The sequence below is a fragment of the Mauremys mutica genome, chromosome 2 (genome assembly GCF_020497125.1).
Source record: "Mauremys mutica isolate MM-2020 ecotype Southern chromosome 2, ASM2049712v1, whole genome shotgun sequence".
In the NCBI taxonomy this organism is placed as follows: Eukaryota; Metazoa; Chordata; order Testudines; family Geoemydidae; genus Mauremys; species Mauremys mutica.
Genome location: NC_059073.1, coordinates 255,501,106 through 255,521,482, shown reverse-complemented (window position 1 = coordinate 255,521,482; position 20,377 = coordinate 255,501,106). Strand labels below are relative to the sequence as shown.

General features: G+C 41.5%; 1 protein-coding gene across 1 annotated transcript in view; it reads left to right on the top strand.

Annotated features, from left to right (window-relative positions):
• CUBN (cubilin) overlaps positions 1 to 20,377 on the top strand; it is a 215,549-nt gene that overhangs the window by 112,677 nt on the left and 82,495 nt on the right. Inside the window, exons 32-38 of the mRNA XM_045006661.1 lie at positions 5,349 to 5,505; positions 7,497 to 7,613; positions 10,040 to 10,153; positions 12,638 to 12,766; positions 13,389 to 13,521; positions 17,789 to 17,994; positions 18,484 to 18,665. Of these exons, the coding sequence (XP_044862596.1) occupies positions 5,349 to 5,505; positions 7,497 to 7,613; positions 10,040 to 10,153; positions 12,638 to 12,766; positions 13,389 to 13,521; positions 17,789 to 17,994; positions 18,484 to 18,665 (1,038 nt within the window). The remainder of the gene's footprint in view (positions 1 to 5,348; positions 5,506 to 7,496; positions 7,614 to 10,039; positions 10,154 to 12,637; positions 12,767 to 13,388; positions 13,522 to 17,788; positions 17,995 to 18,483; positions 18,666 to 20,377) is intronic.

Genomic DNA, 20,377 nt, shown 5'->3' with positions numbered 1-20,377 from the left:
CATAATCAAGACTCCAATTCGGCAGCTGTTATTTATGTGAGTGGTTGCACTAACTTCGGTAGAACTCCTCACATGAATAAGGGTAACAGGACCTTGCCCTGCAGAGGAAACTATTTTATTTTATTTTATTTTATTACCATAAAAGCATCCACCATTTTGTTTTTGTATTTTTGCTGTCCATACAAATATGCCTTCTGTACAGGAATGTGAAAAATCCACCTTTCTTTGTGCAGGAAGAGTTTTATTTAAATCCTGAAGCATTAGTGAACTGTAGCTTCCTGTTGTGAGTTAAACTGAAAGTTATTTTAGAATGGAGGGGGGAGATGTTATTTTGAAACCAAAAGAAAAATCAGAGTTTTGACTGAGACAAGTTTGGGGATGGCTTTTCAGTGCTAATTTGGTGAGGTAGGCAAGACAAGAAATGAAGGGATGGGATTTCTTTTCCTGTCTGCCATGCCAGTAAGCTGTAAGTCATTTGACTATAACAACTGGAAGTGATTAGCACGCACCTCCTCCCATGGAGTTACATGCATTGTTTGGTAATGGAAGCCAAAGGGGAGGGAGTAGAAGCTGCTTGTGAGATCTATAAGTGGATATGTGACTGTGAATTTCATTTAGTAATTACATTTCAAAGCAGCCTAGACGGAAAATGTATGCAGCTAAGGAAACTAGTGGGTTGGGGGTTTTCTTGTTTTTTTTCCTTTCCTTTCCATAGGAAAGAATGCTGTGTATGAGTAATTCACTGATTTCCACCCTTTTTTAGATATTATCTTTATGGGTTTAATTTGCTTTGTGCATTCCTCTGGGGACTCTCCTCCACCCTTCACTGTACTAACATCTTTCCTTCATCCCCACCCTTCCCGACTCACCGGAACTCCCTGCCACATGCTCTGAGCCAGCATGTGCTGCCGAAGCACCATTTGTAACAGCAAGGCCATGAAGAACAATTCTCTTTTTTTGGGGGGGGAAAGGGGGGAGATTCTTCCTAACGCTTTTAGATTTCTAGAGACATGTTTGAATGGAAAACACATCACAGTGGATCTTTCCATCCAAGATTTGCAGTTGCGCAGTTGTTTTGTGAGGGAAGAGGGATGCCTGGTTGTTAAGGCCTCACTGTGACTCAGGAGAGCCGCATACCATTTTCTGCTCCCTCACAAACTTGATGTGTGTACTTGGCCCAGTTGCTTACCCTGCTTGTGCTTCAGTTCCCCATCTGCAAAATAAGGATAATAGTATTTCCTTTCTTCACCCTTTCCTCTTCCTTCTTTAACTTAGATAGTAAGATCCTGGGGCAGGAGACTGAATTTTACTATGGATATGTACAGCTCCTAGCACAATGGTTAAGAGCTTTTAGGTGCTACTGTAATGCAAATAATTAGTAAGCAATTCAGTTCTCTTCACATTGCACCAGTGCTTATATCTGGGGACTCTGTTTTGTAATTAACTCAGTTATTTGTTGCTTTGAAAGGAAAACATAGAAATAAAACAACAAAGGATGTGATAATTCCTGCATATTACAACCTCGTGTTTAACAGGCATCAAATGTGAAGCTACAGTATGATCGTAAGCCAAAAATTGTTGCAAGTATTTGAAGAGAATAGTAAGGCATAGCTTAGAAAACTATGCTTGAAGTGAGAGGAACATTAACGGGTGGGGAGAAAAAGTTTCTTCGTTGCAGAGATTTGTATTAAATACATTAGATTTTTCCCCTGTTCCAGTGTAAAAAGCAGTAAACAGTAATAAAGAAATGTAATTTTCAGAGACATGCAATGGTGATGCATATTCAAACAATTCCAGGTGGTGGAAAAGTAGACTTTCATAGAGAAAGTAGCCAGAAGTGAGATTTTAAAAATGTGGCTAAAAAGACTGAAGATGCTCGCTCTCTTTCTATCATGTGCTTTTACAAATGTCATGGTCACTCTCATTGCAACAAGAAGGCAATGAGTCATTAGTCATGCTTATTATGTATAGAGGAAAAGAGAAGCACAGCACTACTGTGCTCAATGTGAAAGGAGATTTGGATTTGATTAAAAGTCCCTTGAACAGATGAATAATCTTCCTTTACTACTGCAGCTAGCAAGATGCGTTAGGGAATCTCAGTTCTTGTATATTTGCCGGTTAACTTTCATAAGTGATGGAGGAACTCAAGCATTACATGACATAGTGTCTTAAAACTGTGGTTTACGTTCCATTCCATCCTCAGTATCAAAATGTGCCTTACAAAACAGTTCAAGGCAATAAATAACAGTGTGGTCAGAAAATATAGTTTTGCTACTGCTGCTGCTGCTGAATATTTAGTTGCTGTAACTTCATAGAAATATATATCTCAGTGTTATTTATGTTGGGTTAATACTTGGATCAGAATTTTAACAAGATGTGAGGAACAGAATTCATTGCTAGGTTTCTGAAGAAGGGGACCGTACTATCTTCAAGAAAGCCCTCTGCAAGCAGCAAATATAATTGATTTAGGAAGCACATGTACGACTCTCTACTCCTCTCGCGGCATTATCAGCAGAGAGTCCTCGTTATTCTAATGAGCCACTGGTACAAAATATTAGTTTCCTACTTTACTCATCTATAAAAATCTCCCCTTGCAGCAGCCTAGTAATAGTCTACATTTTAGGGGCCAGATTCTTAGCTGTTATAAATCAGCATAACCCCAATGAAGCCAAAAACTATGCTGATTTAAGCTAACTGACATTTTGGCCCTCTCTCTCCAGTCTGGGAATGTAATAGCTGGCCTCAGCTCTAGTGGTCGATAAAATCTAATTGCTACTGTATAGAGATGGGAGGTGACTTAATTGCTCAGGGTCACTTGGTTAGTCACTGTTTCTATTAACATTACAGTTTTTAACTCCATGCAGCTTGATTTAAGTTGAGAAATGTACAGAACACAGGTGCAGAGAAAGAATCATTCAACATTTCATATTGTATATTAAGGATCGGACTCTGTCTGGAAGCTAGAAAATAAGAAAAGGTGGAATGGAAGGTTATCATGACCCTCTTTTCCAGCTTCTTATTTGTCTAAACGTTACAGTACATTTAATACTCTCTCCCAAGGCCCCACAGAGCCGGCCAACAAGATGAGCCAGGATCTCAGGAGGCAAATGTTTTATTCATGAAAACAGTATCAGCTAAGTAGTGTGTGTGGATGGATTAAACAGGGAGCTTGTCCTCTGTTGCTCATCTCAGTATGTTGCCCTTTTGAAAATACTGGTTTTCGTTATTATTTTAAGAAGGTACCTTCTGTCATTGGAGGATGGAAAATTAAATTGTGTGCTATAGTATCAGGAGAAAGGTTTTATTTTTCAATTGTAGCACAGTGTTGCTAAGCATTTCTAAAGAACCTCGTAGATTGCACAGCATATATTTGAAATGGGGAAATCTCTTTTAACTATGTGGTGTCATCTGATTCTTTCTACGTACTTACTTATCTGGCCTTTGTCATCATAATAGCTGAACTTCTCACAAACATTAATGGATTTCATCCTCACAACATCCTGTGAGCGAGGGAAATATTTTCTCCATTTTACAGATGGGAAGCTGAGGCAAAATTAAATGACTTGACCAGGGTCACATAGAAAGTTTGTGATTGAGCCAGGAATCAAACCCAACTCCCCTGGGTCCCAGGCCAGTATCCTACCCACTAAATCATCCTTCCTCCCCAAGTCATGGGATTATGCTGATAAATTCAAATATCAGCACCATTCCCAGCATACACACAGGGTTCTAAATGATGTAGCCAATGCCAGCAGCCACAGTGGGACTGCCTCTCTTAATCATGCTTGCTTAATCTCCAAGAGCTGTTGTGGGTGGGACACACAGTGAGAGTAGCCAATATTTTCCTTTGTGGCTTCTCTTTTTTAATTTTTTTTTTAATTCTGATTCAGTGTCAACTAGAAACCAATTGGTCTAGAGTTAAAGTCAAGCCTCTGTTGTCTCTTGCCTCCTGATTTGGCAGACCACAAACAGGAAGCAAAAAAAGTCTCTCTCCAACTCGCATTAAAAAAGGAGAAAAGCACTTGTGGTGAAATTAAAAGTGATGTCTTGCAAAACCATCTTTCAACCTGCTTGCTTGCTTCCTTTTTATTGGATGATTTATGCATGCTGTGTTGCACGCATGAGCACCAAGGGCAGAGTTATACTTTTGCAAATGGTTTTGAAATAGTCCACCTGGTTGATTCAGCTAAATCTATTGTATATTAAACGTGTGTTATTGCACCTCCCTCACAATTGGTGCTGAGGTCTTGAACATTCCCTGTCCCTCTCTTCTCTCTCCTTCTCTAAGTACATTTCCAAACTGGAGTGTCTAAGCTAGGCACCAAAATCCACAGTAAAGCATGAAAATATGGATTTAGTTAGCTAACTTTAGGGACTTATGTTTGAAAACTCTGGCTGAGATTTCTTATCCTTATGTACATGCTCATAGCTCTCACTGATGCTAGTGGAAGTTACATACATTTAAGACCAAATCCTGAGGTCCTTATTGAGGCAAAACTTGGGTTTTGATTGAGTAAATATTGCTCTGGATTTCAGCCATAAGGAGGAAAGAATAACGGGAGGGTATTAAACATATATACAGTAAAATATGGGTTATTTGCCACTGTTTTGTAGACCTAGGGTTCTGCCTAAGTCTGGAATGGTTGCATTACTTAGAAGTGTGTTCACCAGTGGGTTTGCATCGCTCCTGGGTTGCTTCCATAACAATGAGTTTTGTATAGAGATCAAAATATATGGAACACATGATAGCTAGTGTGATGTGATATGAATGTATTATCAACACTCCTTGGGGAAGGCCACCAGATTTGTAAGCATGATATATTCTGCAGATAATTCATATGGTACAGAAAAATAACTGTTTTTTATAAAAATGTTAGACAACATTTTAGAAACTATTGGAACTATTTCTTGTATTCTGCTGCCTGTAAAACCAGGTGCCTTAGCTCTGATGAGTACAGTTTTGCTTTGGGGATAATAGATTTGGACAGTTTTGCCATAAGGCTGGTGAATTTCTTCAGTTGCATAAAAAATCTTGAATGACAGAACTCAGTGATTTTTAGGACAGCTATTGCCAGTTCCCACTTTTAGCAGCTTAATGTTTTTCCTGGCTGAGCCTATTAAGAGGTAAATGTGCTAGAGGATTCTCTTCATGAGCATAGAGCCTACTGTACTGTAGCTGATAGACAGAAGGGTTTTAAAACTAAGATCAATTTCCAAAAGACCAAAACTGTATGTGCATAAACAAACATTTGCCAAAAAGCCTAATGCAGTGAACACTTGGTGGGAGATGGACACATGTATTGATCTGAAGTTCTAATTATTCCTTCTACACACTGCTATTTATACAGGTGTTTGATGGCCCAGACAGTGAAGCCCCACTTCTTGAAAAACTGTGTGGTGCCCAACATCCCAGTCCCATCACATCCACCCAGAATGTTATGTTCATCCGATTACGTTCCAACAGCAGCAACCAGCACAGGGGTTTCACCGCTCACTTTACAGAAGGCAAGTTCCTCAATGACATAAATATCCTTTCTGCTGATTACAAATTACTCTTTTATTAGGTGCAATCTCTTAGGACAACTTATATCCAGTGTCGATGTCTCGACATATGCCATGTGGCTTTAAGGGGGCATTGATGAGATACTTTTCATTTCAGAATGGTTCAAACCAAAATATTTTGATTTCAGGTGAGATCCGCACACCTGCTCTGCCACGTTTACACCAGGTACAAGGGCCGGAGCAGCATAAAGGGACCCTAAAAGTCCTGGTTGTGGATGGCGGGAGGATTCCCCTTGCATAGGCATTGAAGAGACATCTGCAAGTTTGTTTTCTAAAGACCCCATTGCAAGCTCCGGTGTAGAGGGTGTGTCAAGGGTAGGGCTGCAGCTCATAGGGCAGTGCAAGGAGGCTGTCATAATTTAGACAGGCCCCCAGGGCTGCATGAATTATAGAGAGGGGGCCTCTCCAGCCCCCAGAACAACACATGCAAAGGTGATTTAGAGTCCCCTGAGCTGCAAGTTCTTTGCTATACCTCTTAGAGTAGCACAGAATCTCACCCTGTATTTGTTCAGCATCTTGATAACATTTCTCTCTTTTATCATTAAGGAAAACCTTCATAAAATTTTGCAATCTATACTTCTCCCTTAGAAATTAGAGATGGAAAAGACCTATTTAGTCATTCAGTCATATAAAATTATTTAGAAAAGATTTATTATACAGTTCATTCTACTAATAACGTACAGCTTGTAACTGATGTTACTTTTTTTTTGCAGAACATAACGATTTATTAGCACATTAAATTGTTCATCACTTGATAACCACGCCAGCTCTTCAATATCATCCAAATTTTGTCCCTTATTCCCAGGCCTCTGTACTGTTAAAAAATATTACTGAGAAAGTATTTGGCAAATAACATTGCATTTCCCACTCTTGTGTGAACATGTAATAAAATGCCATATTGTGATGCATACACTTTTTGTTTTAAAAAAGGACAGAACATTTTTGGTGGTAGGATGTGGACTAGTCATACAAACACAAACATGCCCAATGACTGATAATTTAGTAAGCTTCTGAGGAATATTTGAGATTAGGATTTGAAACACTCCAGGGGAAAACCTGGCTGCACTGCAGTCAATGGGAATTTTGCTACTGCCTTCAATGGGAGGTTTTCACCCTCAGAACAAATAGTGCTCCTGGACTAGACAGAGCGCTGAAAGCGAGCCAAACTCAGCAGTGTTTCTCAGTGCTCCTAGGAACTCCCCTGAAAAGATACATTCTGGCATGGTGCTGCTCGTAGACATCACCATAGGGAGCGAGGGATGGAATTTATCAGGCCCAATCCTGGCTCTGTCCCAAACCCACAGATGGGTGATTCTGCAGGCTCTCAGCAGCAAGGTCTGGAAAGGCATTTTAGGGCAGGGCACAGCATAAAGAACTCAGTCCATATGTTTATGCACAAGCACAAGATTCACTCCTACAGCATAGGTCCAGTTGATCCAGCCACCCAAGAAGATCCAGACCAGAGGGGCCTGCAAGTGCCAGGTGATCTTTGTGCAGCATGGAGCTATTACAGTAGCTCCTATACCATCCTTCCTTCCAGCTGCCAACCTAGCCATATGAACAGGGAAATGGGGGTATGACTGGGGCTTCCCCTAAACCCTGACCATGGATGGCTCCCAGAATGGCCCTTAGGGGTTGTTAGCAGCTGGCTTAGATAAGAGCAGCCCTCTAGTTGCTCTGACTTACATTTGAGGGTCATCCTGACACTGAGTGACCCCCACACAAGGGTGGCTGGTGCTGCTGAGGATCCAGTCCATTGGCCCTTTTTCACAAGTTATTTGTTAAATGCTTCAGAGATTTTAATTTTCAGTCCCTGAAAGAGTCGACAAGAGCATGCTAAGTTCTGATGCATCCATTTTATCACTCCCTAGGTCACTAGAGTTGTCAAAGGTGTATATAATATATGTGCTGTGTGTGTGTGTTTTATTTTAAAGCATGCGGAAGCCTCATAGAGACAGATTCAGTTGGTACAGCAATTTCCTCTCCTCTGTATCCTGCCAAGTATCCAGACAATCAGAACTGCAGCTGGATTATTCGGGCCCAGGAGCCATGTAAGTAAAAACATCTCTGTGGGAAACTTGCTGGATGACTAATGTTCTCATCTCTGCTGTGGTAACAATGCAAAATTCCTCCCTTTCTTCTCTAGGAAATCCTGCCTCCTGGTAGGTTGGAGAAAATGAGGATCTCTTAATCTGCCAGAAACTAAATTTTGCTGTAAAAAGATTTAGGGTTTAATGAAAAACAGAACAAAAAACAATTTACAACTTCGTTATCTTGGCAGATTTATGAGACCCGAGGGCTGAATTGTAGGCTGTGTAGCTGACTATGATATGCAGCCAGAGCTGTTATGAGACAACCTATGGACTCATATGAGAAGCGCTGGTATCTGGTCACTGTCTTTTTGGCATGGAGAGGGAGCTATTTTAATAAGTTTAAACTAAAGCAGAAATGGGAGAACAAAAATCAGAAATAGGAGAACATAAATTGTATATGCATAGGTGTGTCCTCAGATTTTCCTAATTGTAGACATAGGTTTACAATGGTTGTGATTAAAAAGACAAAATTTTCCAACAATCACCCAATATTATCTGTTAGAATGGGCCATTTCCCAATATAGAGACTAGGGAAATAGTATGGTATCCCAGATAACACTGTGCAGTAATTGTAGGTAAATATTTACTTTTCATGGTGGCCAATATACCTCTGATGCTCAACTGATATTATCACAAACCATGGAACATTTCAGCCCAAACAGAAAGTCATCTGGACAGAGGGGTTATAAAATGAAAATCTATCTGCCAACACACACATTAGTAAATTAGACAGAGAAAAATAAAAGGAGATAGGATATAAAAACATAGACTCTGATGGAAATCCAAGAAAAAAGAAGTCATTCAAAACTGTCTTTGAGCTACAAAGTGCAAAATCTTCAAAGGCATCTTTCTCTAGGATGCTATTTGTCCAGTGTGGGAGACTATAGGCCCAATTCTTCTCCCACATACATTGGTGCATATCAGGAGTAACTCTTCTGAGCCAATAAATTACACTGGTATATAACTAGTATAAATGAGAATCAGAGCATTCCTCCATGTATCAAGGAGATTCCTCCATATATTGCAGGTATATCTGGCTTCATTATGCAGTTCACATAGTATTAGAATCATGTCGACAGTACGTGGACATAAAAAATGGATTTAGCCATTGGCAGGAAACAGCAGGGTCCTCTTGTTCTATTTGTACTGAGAGGGTCAACAAGTCACCTACTTTCACCACGCACTGTGATTTACTTTTAATGTTATACCCTGAGGACCAGCATTGATAGCTGTAATTGATTGAATCTACTGGTACACAAAAAGGGAGAACAGAACAGCAGAGACTATACCACTGAGTGCCAGTCAGCTGTACCCTGCTAAATGCAACCCTTCTGTCTGTGATTTCACTTCCTTATAGTTCACTATTTCTAGCCTGGTTAGAAAAAAAAAATGTGTGCGCCAAATTTGGTATATGTGGGTGGAACCATTGTAATTAATGGAGTTGCCTCACTTGTACTAGGACTCCAAATGTGGTTCATAGTGCTCCCACATATATCTTCCCATTATTAAAATCACAGGCCTCTCTCTCTGACCTGTTCAAGACACTCCTAGATTAGGAACAATTATTATCAGGTACTAGTTGTGAGGCAAGCTGCTATTCTCATCTTCCTCAGCAATTATGGAAGAAAGTGGCCATAATGAACAAACAAAAAGCAGTATAACAGTCAAAAATCCTGAGGGCCCAGCCCTCCTTTTCATCGTGTAGCCTAAAGCATCACAGTATGGAAAATCCAATTTCACATGAACATAGTGGAAGGTGCTAATGAATGGCCCTTTGACCAGTCAGATTGATACATATGGAATGTTTTGAAAAGTGATGAAAGATCCAGCTAATTGTGAGCCTGGAGCAGGGCAAAGCCTGTTTGAATTTCATAGCGTTCTGTACTATAGATCACAGGGACAGGACTTCATGGGCTTATCAGAGCAGAAATGAGATATTTTAAAATAGCTGCAGAATTATCTATTGGGTATCATTCAACATATAATTACAAAGATGTTAGGTTGTTAAAAAAAAATCTGTTTGTAAGTATTAAATCTTTAGTAATTAAATCTGAAGCAGATTGCACTAGAGAGTACTGTCCAATATAGTGTCACGAAATCCTGAAAGATTTAACAGTATTATTACAATAAGTATAAGTACCTTCATCATACTCACTCTATGTAACAATAAACAAGCTACCTCTGATTTTATACTTCACGATCAATAAACAGACACCAGTTTAGTTCACTGATTGACGTAGGGAGAGAAAACTGACACTTAAGCTTTTGCTATCCATTGTCTCCAATGAAAATAGAACATAAAAATCCACTCTGTACACCTAGGTAATTATTTATATGTGAAATGCAAAACCTTCCCTTAAGTTTTTATTCTTTGCTGTTAACAGTCAACCACATTACGCTGTCATTCACTGACTTTGATATTGAAGGCAACAGACTTAACTGTACCATGGACTTTGTCGAGATTTTGGAAGGGGATAACTATGAGGCTCCTCTTCAAGGTACTGTAGCCTTTTTTCTTGTCTCTCTAGATTGTTTTAAAACAACTATTTATGTTCAAAGTCAAAGCTGTGATGAGCTGAGTGAGATTCAAGATTGAATAATATTTATATAGTTAGATAATTTCACTATTAATTATTAATGTTTATTATCATAGAATCATAGAAGACTGGGGTTGAGAAATGGGGCCCTGTAGTGGGGTTGAGAAATGGGGCCCACCTGCTACAGCCCTGGAGGGGTTGGAAAAGCCCTGCAGAGGGCTGGGGCTGGGCAAGGTAAAACCCTGGTTGACTGGAGGAAGTGGCTGCAGCTGGGGCCACGCCTCAAACTAAGTAACTGGGCCTTATAAGGAGGCCAGGGAAGCCAGAAGCACCAGACTCTCTCTGACTGGAGAGGGAGACAGGCCTGGCTGCTGGGGAACTTACCCAGGGGACTTAGAGTAAGGCAGAGCTGGGGAAAGGCCTTAGGAGCTGGGAAGCCCTAAGCCAGCAACTCCCCAGGCTGCAGGGCCTAGTTCTAGGCCCACCTAGGTATTGGGCTTGCAGAGGGGCAGCCTGGGGGTGGGTAAAGGCAGCCAGTCCAGACCCCTTTGCCTATGATGAGTGGCTGATACTGCAGTCTGCCCCAGTGAACGGGGCTAGATGGAGACTGGTCAGTAGCCAAAACTGAGGCGAAGTGGGGATAGTGGGTTGGAGACCCAGATCGGTGGGGTACTGCCAGGGGGCAGCACCCCAGTTAAAGGGGCACTGAGGTCCAGGGAGGGACACAGGGGCCAGAGGACAGGCGGATCACCGGCCTGCAGAAGGTGCTCCGGAGCTGGAACGAGCTAATTCCCTGAGAGACCAGCAGGAGGCGCTGCAGGGGTGAGTCCACATGTCTAGAGGCCCCATTGGGCTAGGCGCTGTTTAAATACAGAGTAGACACCCCTGCACTGAAGAGCTTAGAGTTTTTCTCCACCAAAGCACTGAGGGTGCCATACAGGAATTTATACAATACAAACAATAGAATGATCTTCTCCATGGTTCGATCTTCCCTGTAAGGGGGTCCCTGTGGCAGAGGTGGTCTCTGACAGTGTCGCTCTCTTGAAACTGCTGGATGCTAACTCCTCAGTGTGGACAGAATGTCTTCCAGGCTCACCAGTGAGTCTCAGTCTTTGGAGGAGTGTCCTGGGGCCTATTTCACTGAGAGGGAGAGGGGGCAAACATTTCCCTCTCCCCCAGTGGAAAAATGTGGGGGGATAGCCGTGATGTAAAACCAGGAAGAGATTCCCCTTCCCTCCAGTAAGGTGGGGTGAAAGTAACTTATGGGACTTACCGGTACTGCTGGAGTCCTTAGGGGGCGTGGCCTCAACCGGAAGAGGTATGGCCTCAACCAGAAGAGGTGGGGCCTCTCAGATTTAAAGGCCCTGGTGCGCTGGCTGTGGCTGGGAGCCCCAGGGCCTTTAAATCAACCCGGGGCTCTCAGCTGCAGAGGTGGCTGGGAGACCCTGGGGCTCAGGGGCAAATTAAAGGGCCCAGGACTCCAGCCACCAGAGCTCTAAGCCCTTTAAATCTGTCCCCAGCCAAGCCGCTGGAGCTGCGGTCGAGATTTAAAGGGCTCTGGGCTGCCTGCAGCCGCGGGAGCTCTGAGCCCTTTAAATCTTGGCCCCAGCCTGGCCACCGGAGCCACAGGCGGGATTCAAAGGGCTCTGGGCTGCCTGCTGTGGTGGGAAGCCCAGAGCCCTTTAAATCCCCACCGCGGAAGCCAGTGCGGTCCAGCACGGTGTACTGGCTCTTGCCAGTACACCGGACCGTACCGGCTTACTTTCACCTCTGCAGTAAGGTTTTATTGTGCAAGGCCACAATCTAGCTCTTTGCTCTGATTTACATTGGTGTAAATCTGTAGTAACTCCATTGGCAGCCATGAAGTTGCTTTAGATTTATATTAGAGTAACTGAGAACAGATTTGTCCCTTTGGGCTTGATTCTCCTCCCACGTACGCTAGTATTATCTTGATGCAACTTCCTTGACTGCAGTGGGATTACTCCTGATTTACAGAGACATTATTCAGAGCAGAATTTGATCCTATGTCTCTTATCCCCTGACCTTCACATAGCTCCTTCCCTCAGACCAGGCCACCATGGACACTGTCAGCCTCTGGCTGTCTGAGGCCTTCCGATCTGAACACTATTCATGTGCCCATCCCACACTGAAGCCCTGTAACATCCCATTCACCATATATATTCTCTTGGAGTAAGTGAGTCTTTAGGTTGCAGGTATCTCCAAATATTTTCCTATTTTACACCATTACTAGGTTGACATAATGTTACGTAATCGGGAAGCTTTCAGCATACACCAAGGATTGTAAACCACAAACAAAAGACTGTTTTAATAGTAGCTGATATAAGTGTTAGCATCTGAGTGTTAGTTTTGCACTAGATAACTAGACCAGTGTTTATACTCCCTGCATAACATTTCACTTCCCTTGTGTTGCTGTTGATTTTTCAGGCCGTTACTGTGGCACTGTTATGCCACAACCTGTCACTTCTTTCAGCAATGGCTTTGTTGTAAATTTTGTATCCAATAATGCCAGAACTGCCAGAGGGTTCCATGCTACCTGTACTGCATCATTGTCATGTAAGTTGATTTTGCAAGCCCCCATACCGAAGCTGGTAGAAAAGCATTTAGTAACCTAAACAATAGATTTATTTTTTTTGAGGAAGCCCTCCTTTATTCCCCTTTCTATTCTTTAGTGCCCTAACAACACCACACGCAAAATCCCATATTGCCTTGACCCTCTTTTCTGGCCGAAGAGAGTGGTACATAGCTATCTACAGAACCTGTCCAGTGTGAGCCACAAAGTGCCTTTTCCACCTATAGATGGAGAAAGCTGCTGCCTCAATGTGCTTCCAGCTCCTGCCATCCCAAGGAGAGACAGCTCAAACCTTGGACAAAACTCAAATTTCCCAGCACTTTCACTCCCTCCGCTAGCTGGGCCCTTTCTTTTTATCTGTAAGTCATCAGTAGCCATCTCTGTGCCTTGCTGGATTTGGCATGTTTAAAGATTTGATTCCTGAAGCTGGGATTTCCTCCTGGGGATCTTAAACCAGTGCTCTGTCCACTGAAGCCAAGAAGTTAACAAACGGGGAGAAAGGGATATCCATTGTTGTTTCAACGTTTTTTCCTCTGAGTTAGCGAGTTAGCCCAAGGTATTTTTTCCATGTAGTCTTCAGTCTCTGTTCTGTCTTTCTCATTTCAGCCTGTGGCGGTACCTTCCACATGGACAGAGGAGACTTCAACAGCCCTAACTATCCTGACTCTTATCCTTTGAACACTGAATGTATCTGGAAAATTGTCAGCTCCCCTGGCAACCGGCTTCAGCTGTCTTTCATGTAAATCCGTTCCAAGGGTTATTGTTCAGCCTTTTAATGGAGCTGCAGGAAGGAAGCACTGTGTTTAGTAGGAAATGTAATTACCAGCATGTAAAACTGTAGCAGTGTGTCCAAAATAACTTAGAAAGAGAACACAGCAGTGGCCATAGGGAGCTTACAGTCAGTTTCTCCCTTATTGGTCATCATTTATATTAGGGGCATTATACAATATTATATAACTAGATGGTGCATTGTCAGAGAGTATCATGGGGTGCTAAAGGGTTCCTCATGAACAAGAGGAAATTCAGCATCACTGCATCTTTTGTCTTTATAGACCCTTTTGCAAATGAAAACCTTTTCAATTCCTTTTTGGTTATTGGCAGGTATCTCATACTACTGTATATCTGAATAGTATAAAGTGTCCATATTCTTAATAGGTTGCAATAATTGGTTTCATGTTGAATTAAAGGCCTCAGATTTATTTCTGCAACTATGTCAAATCACAAAGATGGAGATAAAGCAAGAACAAAGTGAGTCTTGCTAGGAGTACACCTTCCTTCCTGTCAAAGTACTTTCCTTAGAAGATATGAGACCAGAAATTTATGTATGATCCAGAAAACAATCCAGATTACTTTAACAAGATGCAGTTATGCCACTCTTTGCCCATGATGTTAATTTCTAAGCTTGTCTATTTCATGGCATTAAACATTGTTTGGTGCCAAGAAACAGAATACTGACCCTTGACAGAGCAGGTCAGTTGGAAAAGAAAAGCAACACTAGAATTTATATTTGCAGTTAATTAGTGTACAAGTAACACACGCCCAGAAATATACTTATTGAATATGATGTAGTTATCATGGAAACATTGCTTTGCTAGCACACAGAAATGGACACACTGTTATAAATTCTTCCTCTGAGAAATGGGGTGAAAGCACTGTAATCCGAGAAACATTTTTCAAGTTAATTGCTAAAAACAATAACAAATAGCAACTTTCTTAACCAAAACAAGTGTATAGTGTGAACCAGATACACTTAGTGCAATACACATACAATTATAACGTGTGATCCTCAGTGGATGTAATCCCTGTTCATTAGTTTCATGTAACCAAAAGGCCAAATCAAGAAATGCTAGGAGATTTTTGGGCAGTCTATAGCAAGGAGATATTTATTGTAGTTAGTTGAATACTGGGATTTTATAAAGTTTCTTTGCCATGAGGTATTCATCTTCTTAATATTGGTCTTACAAAATTGCCTGTCTTGCAAGTTGAGGGTTTGCTCTAAATTAATCCAAAGTGTATCCATATGGGTAGTTGGAACGGTTTCATAGTGGGTCTGTACACTGGAGACATATGGATATATTCAGGCCTGAAGGAAGGGGAGGATGGGTGACCAGAATTTGAAAGCAGAGATATTTGTGCATTAGCTGTAGAAGGCACTTTCTGGGATCCTTATTGTTATATTCATGACTGGCTTTTGAAAAGGATATTGGGTGATTCAACATAACTCAATAAGAAATGCAGTGATATTTTAGCTTCTATCTAGCATTCCGATCAGTTGGTGCAGTAATTAGGGATCTAGGAACAGAGTAATTTAAAAAACAGACTGAACCTGCTCATCCTTTTTGCACTAATGTAAAATCTCTTTCAAAGGATTTGGTTCAGTTTTAATGGGAGTTACTAACAATCACATACATTTGGTTGAACCTCCTTGTCTTTTTTTTTTTTTTCTGTGCAGCACAACCCTTGACTTTATTTGAGGTCAAGATTCACACAAACCTGGGGACACAAGTTGAAACTCAAAGCAAAATTATACAAGCCCAGTAGGCTTAGTCAGGAATCCACCCAGATTCCCACATCCCTTGCCATAGGCCCCATTCCCACAGCAGCCCAGGCTCCCATTAGGAGAGCTAGCTGTGCTTTCTTGGGAGGTATGTTCACCTAGTCTCATTCCAGTTTTGCCTGGTATGGGGCAAACACATTCCACAGCTCTAGTTCTAAAAAGCAACTCCTCACAACTTCCACCAAGATCCTCTGGCTCATGCAACCTCTACTTGACTTCCCCTGATCTCCCGGCCACTTCCAATAGGCTGCTGTCACATTCCAAGGTGCAATCCAGACCAGTGAGGATTGTGTCACTGCCTGCTGCATAACCTTAGGTACCTCACAGTGCTTTACTATTGTAGATCCCAACCTGGGCTGTTCACAACCAGCTTACCAGCATGCAGGGCACACCCTGAGTGTCTGTGTACTAGACAGCCTGGTTCAGCAGCTCTGATCCCAGCAGCCTGTCTACAGCTCCACTTTGCCTTCCACCAGCCTTGGTTACTACTTTCAGGGTGACCCCAAGCCCAGATTTTCCAAAAAATGTGTTTTCTGCACTGCCCAACCCTCTCCTGGACTGCTCAGATATTGAGGTTTGTTGCCCCTGTAATGGGTAAATATTTAACAGTTTGTTACTTTAACTGGAGTTACCAGTTTAAAGACTGCACTGGATTGGTTTAGATTAAAAATAGAACAAGTTTATTAATGGAAGCAGAGAGGATTTGAGGTGAATTCAGGTATAAGAGAAAGTTAGAAATGGTTACCAGCAAATAAAAGTAAAAACATGCATCTAAAAATCTAAAAATTAATCCAGCAAGTTTTGGTTCAAGGCTTTGTTCAAGATGGTCTTTCTCACCCACAGTCTTCCGGCAAGATGGTGACCGACCCTTTCCTTGGTCAGGATCTCTCCCATAGTCCCGGTGATGCTGGTGCCTTTCACTTCTTAGGTGACAGAGAGAGAACTTGGGGGGGTTGTGCCCCTTTCTTTTGTAGTCCAGTGAAACTTTGAAGTGAGGAAGGCAACGTGGAGTCTGGTAATGAAGGAAGTTCCATGATCTTCCTTCCCCCACTTGTGTTTGCTAAAATGCAAATTGTTCTGTTTCCTGCCATCTGCTGCCCCTGCTGTTTTGCTGGCCCTGTTTACTATTTATATGTAAACTGAGGTAAACACACATTCCCATTTTTAGGACAGGCCTATTTAACAACAACTTTTGCCGAGGCAGGACTGTCTGGTTTTGAACATGTTCTACTAACATCATACAGGGGGAATTTATAACTTTATTTACAATATTGCTACATCCATTTCACCATGATATTGGCCAGCGAGTTATTAGTTTTCAAATGATACCTCACAAGGCACATTTTGTATGAAGATTATTACAGTAGTGGTAGGGTGGGAATACAGGGGTGCTTTTGGTCACAGCCTCTCACGCCCTTGCAGTCTGCAATGGATCTTCTGCTTATGAGTCCTCCTCTACATATAGAGCTCAGCAAATACTTGGTCACTCGATTCTCAATCTTACACCCTCCAGACCAGTAGGTTTCAACCTTTTTTTCCTTTGAGGCCCCCTCAACAATTTCAAATGGAGGTGCAGACCCCATTGGAAATCTTAGATGTGGTCTGTGGACACCTACGGGTCCACGGACCACAGGTTGCAAACCACTGCTCCAGATAATCCCTATTATTGACGTACACTGCACACTGATGATGGGAAAGCCTCAGAGTTCAACTGACCTCATGCTCAGCAGACAAAAGACAGAAAGTGATAAAAGTATTCAAAGTGAAGTGGATTGCAGAAAATGGAGGGAGTAGGGAGGGGCTTTGGCATATCTGAAGCCCTAAAGGTAAAAAAAAATGTGGAGAAGGTACGGAGAGGAGGAGATAAGATTTCATAATGTTAGATAAACTTCAAGTAAGTATTTGGCCTTTTGAAATTGCTTCATCCTCAGAGAGTGCACTGGAAATCTGCAGGTAAATGAAGGTGGGCACACATTGATACACAGTGATGTAAGTATAGTTTTGAGTCTCATATGTTTCACTATTCTATACATCCAATATGACTTTAAATGTAACCTCAACACTATACAAAAAATCTACTATATGTAACATGGGCATGTCAAATACCTTGTACTTCTTTTGAGAACCAAAAAACTCTTTAAGAGATTAAATCTTAGCTATGCAAACTAAAGATATATGGGGTGAGGAAGGAATTTTTCCACTGTATGCAGAATTGCAAAATTGACTAAATGTATTATGGTTTATGGAAGGGTTTTGTAGTTTGGTTGGTTTGGGGGTGGGGGAAGGAGGGGTTGCTTCTTTTTTAGTGTTAGTATTGTCCATTGCTAGAGGGAAGGACATCAGATTATAGTTGGATGAATGGTCTGATCTAGTATAGCAGATTCTGCAGTGTGTTTATATAATACATGTACAATAATCTTAATGGTTCTGCTTTCTGCAACTCAAACAGAACATTCCAGCTGGAAAATAGTGAAGGCTGCACCAAGGATTATCTGGAGATTCGCAAAGGGAATGACACAGGCGAGATGGTGGGACGATACTGTGGGGACTCCTTACATTTGAATTACACATCCATCATTGGGCACATCTTGTGGGTCAAATTTGTCTCTGATGGCTCAGGCAGTGATGTTGGCTTTAGGGCCAGTTTTGCTCACTGTAAGTAAATATTATTTCACTGAAAAATAAATTACCATTTTTCAGAGCACTTCCAAGAATAAGGGGGAAATGGTATATTTAAAAATAAAGGATGATATCCTGGCAAAATTCTGACTGACTTTAATGGGGCCAGGATTTCACCCAAAATATTTTTTAAATGTACACAAAATGTTATTGAATACCTGCCCTATCTGTAACATGACTGCATGGGGCTCTTGTATGCCTGACTACATTTTATACAAGTATATTTTGGATGTCAGAATTAGAAATAAAATTACAGAGAGGCAGTGTTGCCTAGTAGATAGAGCACAGGACTGGAACTAAGGATACCGGGGCTCTCTTCCTGGCTCTGCCACTGGCCTGCTGGCTGACCCTGGACAAGTCATTTTCCTTCCATGGGCCTTCCTTGACCCAATTGCCAAGTTTACTCTTTAAAATTAAGTTGTTATGAGAAACATTATCATTAGTAGGCTCCCTCTTGTTTTTCAGTATATGGGAATGATATCGTGGGAAATAGTGGGCAAATTGCTTCTCCATTGTGGCCCAGAAACTACCCTCACAACTCCAATTACCAGTGGAAGATAAGTGTCAATGCTTCTCATGTTATCCACGGTCGGATCCTGCAGATGGACATTGAAGATCATAACAGTTGCTTTTACGACAAGTTAAAGGTGAGGTCACTTTGGTAGATTCTTTTTATAAATTGTCTTAGAAATAATGAATAAAGCAGGTGAAGTGAGGCTTGGGAAGTGTTTTCAGAGGTCCAGTTTAGGCCATTTGCTTTCCCTCATTGCTTTTGAATAATTACTGGCGCTAGATAGTGTTACATGCACGTTTCCTCAGTAGTAGGCAATATCAGATATTGCCCAGCTGGGCATTTAAAACATTTTATAGGCTGATAAAAATAAGTTACTAAAGGCACAACCTACCATTTTCAAATTCAGAAGCTTCAGAAATGCAGTGTGCTTACAGTTCCAACTGAAAAGAGTAGGAGTTGTATTTATCTACTTGACACTTCCGAAAATCTAGCCACCTTTATGTAAATGCCTAAATGTGGATTTAAATACGTAACTTTAGGAATGTAAGGCCCTGATCCTGGAAACATGGACACGTATTTATTTTTACACATGTGTGTAAGTGTTTATAGTAGCCTGGCCTCAGTTTGAAAAATTTTTTGGCCACAGTCAATGGGAAGGATCATATCATAGGGCTAGATTGTGCCTTTAGGCACAGCCTTGAACAAGCTCCTGCTGCTTCTTTGCTCTGGAGGATTAATAATTTGTTGCTGGCCTATACCTGTAGCAAGTTACATCACCTGCTATCTGCTCAGCTGAATTGGCCAGTTGGTACTCCCCCTTTCTCCTCTGCATGGTTTTGTGGTCCAAGTCAGAATCTGGACTTTAGCCTTTTTTCAGACTATCAGGGCCAAATGCGGCCATGGTGTGATTCCAATGAGGTATGAATTTAGCTTTCATATTTAAAAACAGTATGAAACACAGTGCAAACTAAAGCCTAGTAACAACAGTAACATACTGCATGCATCCTGTTTCTCATTTCTCTGCTTTGATTCTCTCTCTCAGCTTACATTAGCATGACTCTTTTTTTCAGAATTTGTTTTCCTCTCTATGATTGTTGATCCTATGATTGGCCTTTGATTTAATCCCCTTTTTATAACCAGACATTTACAAGTAGTTCACTAACACGCACATATTACTTCTCTTCCTTCCATCTTGTCTCATATTTTAACAACCTGGATTTTTTTTTCTTTTTTTCCGTTGAGCCTAACAAGTTCCTGATGCTCAAATCACTGAGCTAGATATTCAGCAGGTATAAATCAGCGTAACTCCATTAGCTTCAAGCTATGATGATTTACACCGGCTGAGGAGCTGATCCTGACTTTAATATTTTGAATCTTTTTTCCAGTCTTCTCTGTCTTGCGTTCACTTTTGGGCTACGTAGTTGGTTCTGACTGCTAGTAACACAAAAGCATCTTGAACACATTGAGATTTTTGGCTTGCAAAGTGCTACTTAAAATATTTACAGGGATCTAAAGAAATTTCCTGAAGAATGATTTTATTATTTCTTCCTCAGCAAAGAACAGTACACCAGTGGTGTTTTTCAGATGAAAAGCCAGTTAATGTGTTGGAAGAACAGTCTGTAATGGGCAATGAGTTGAGTTTGATGGCTTCAGTACTGATCCTTCTGGTGGGGAAGCACCATATGTAGCGGGTGAAACAGAAGGGCTGTTACCAATATCTTTTATTATCTACAATGGAATTAGGGGGCTGAAGCTTCAGTTCTATCTCATTTATTTGAAGATGGGAATATCCTCCTCAGGAGTCCAGTTTACAATGGTGCCAGCACCAAGAACTTTGCAGTGACG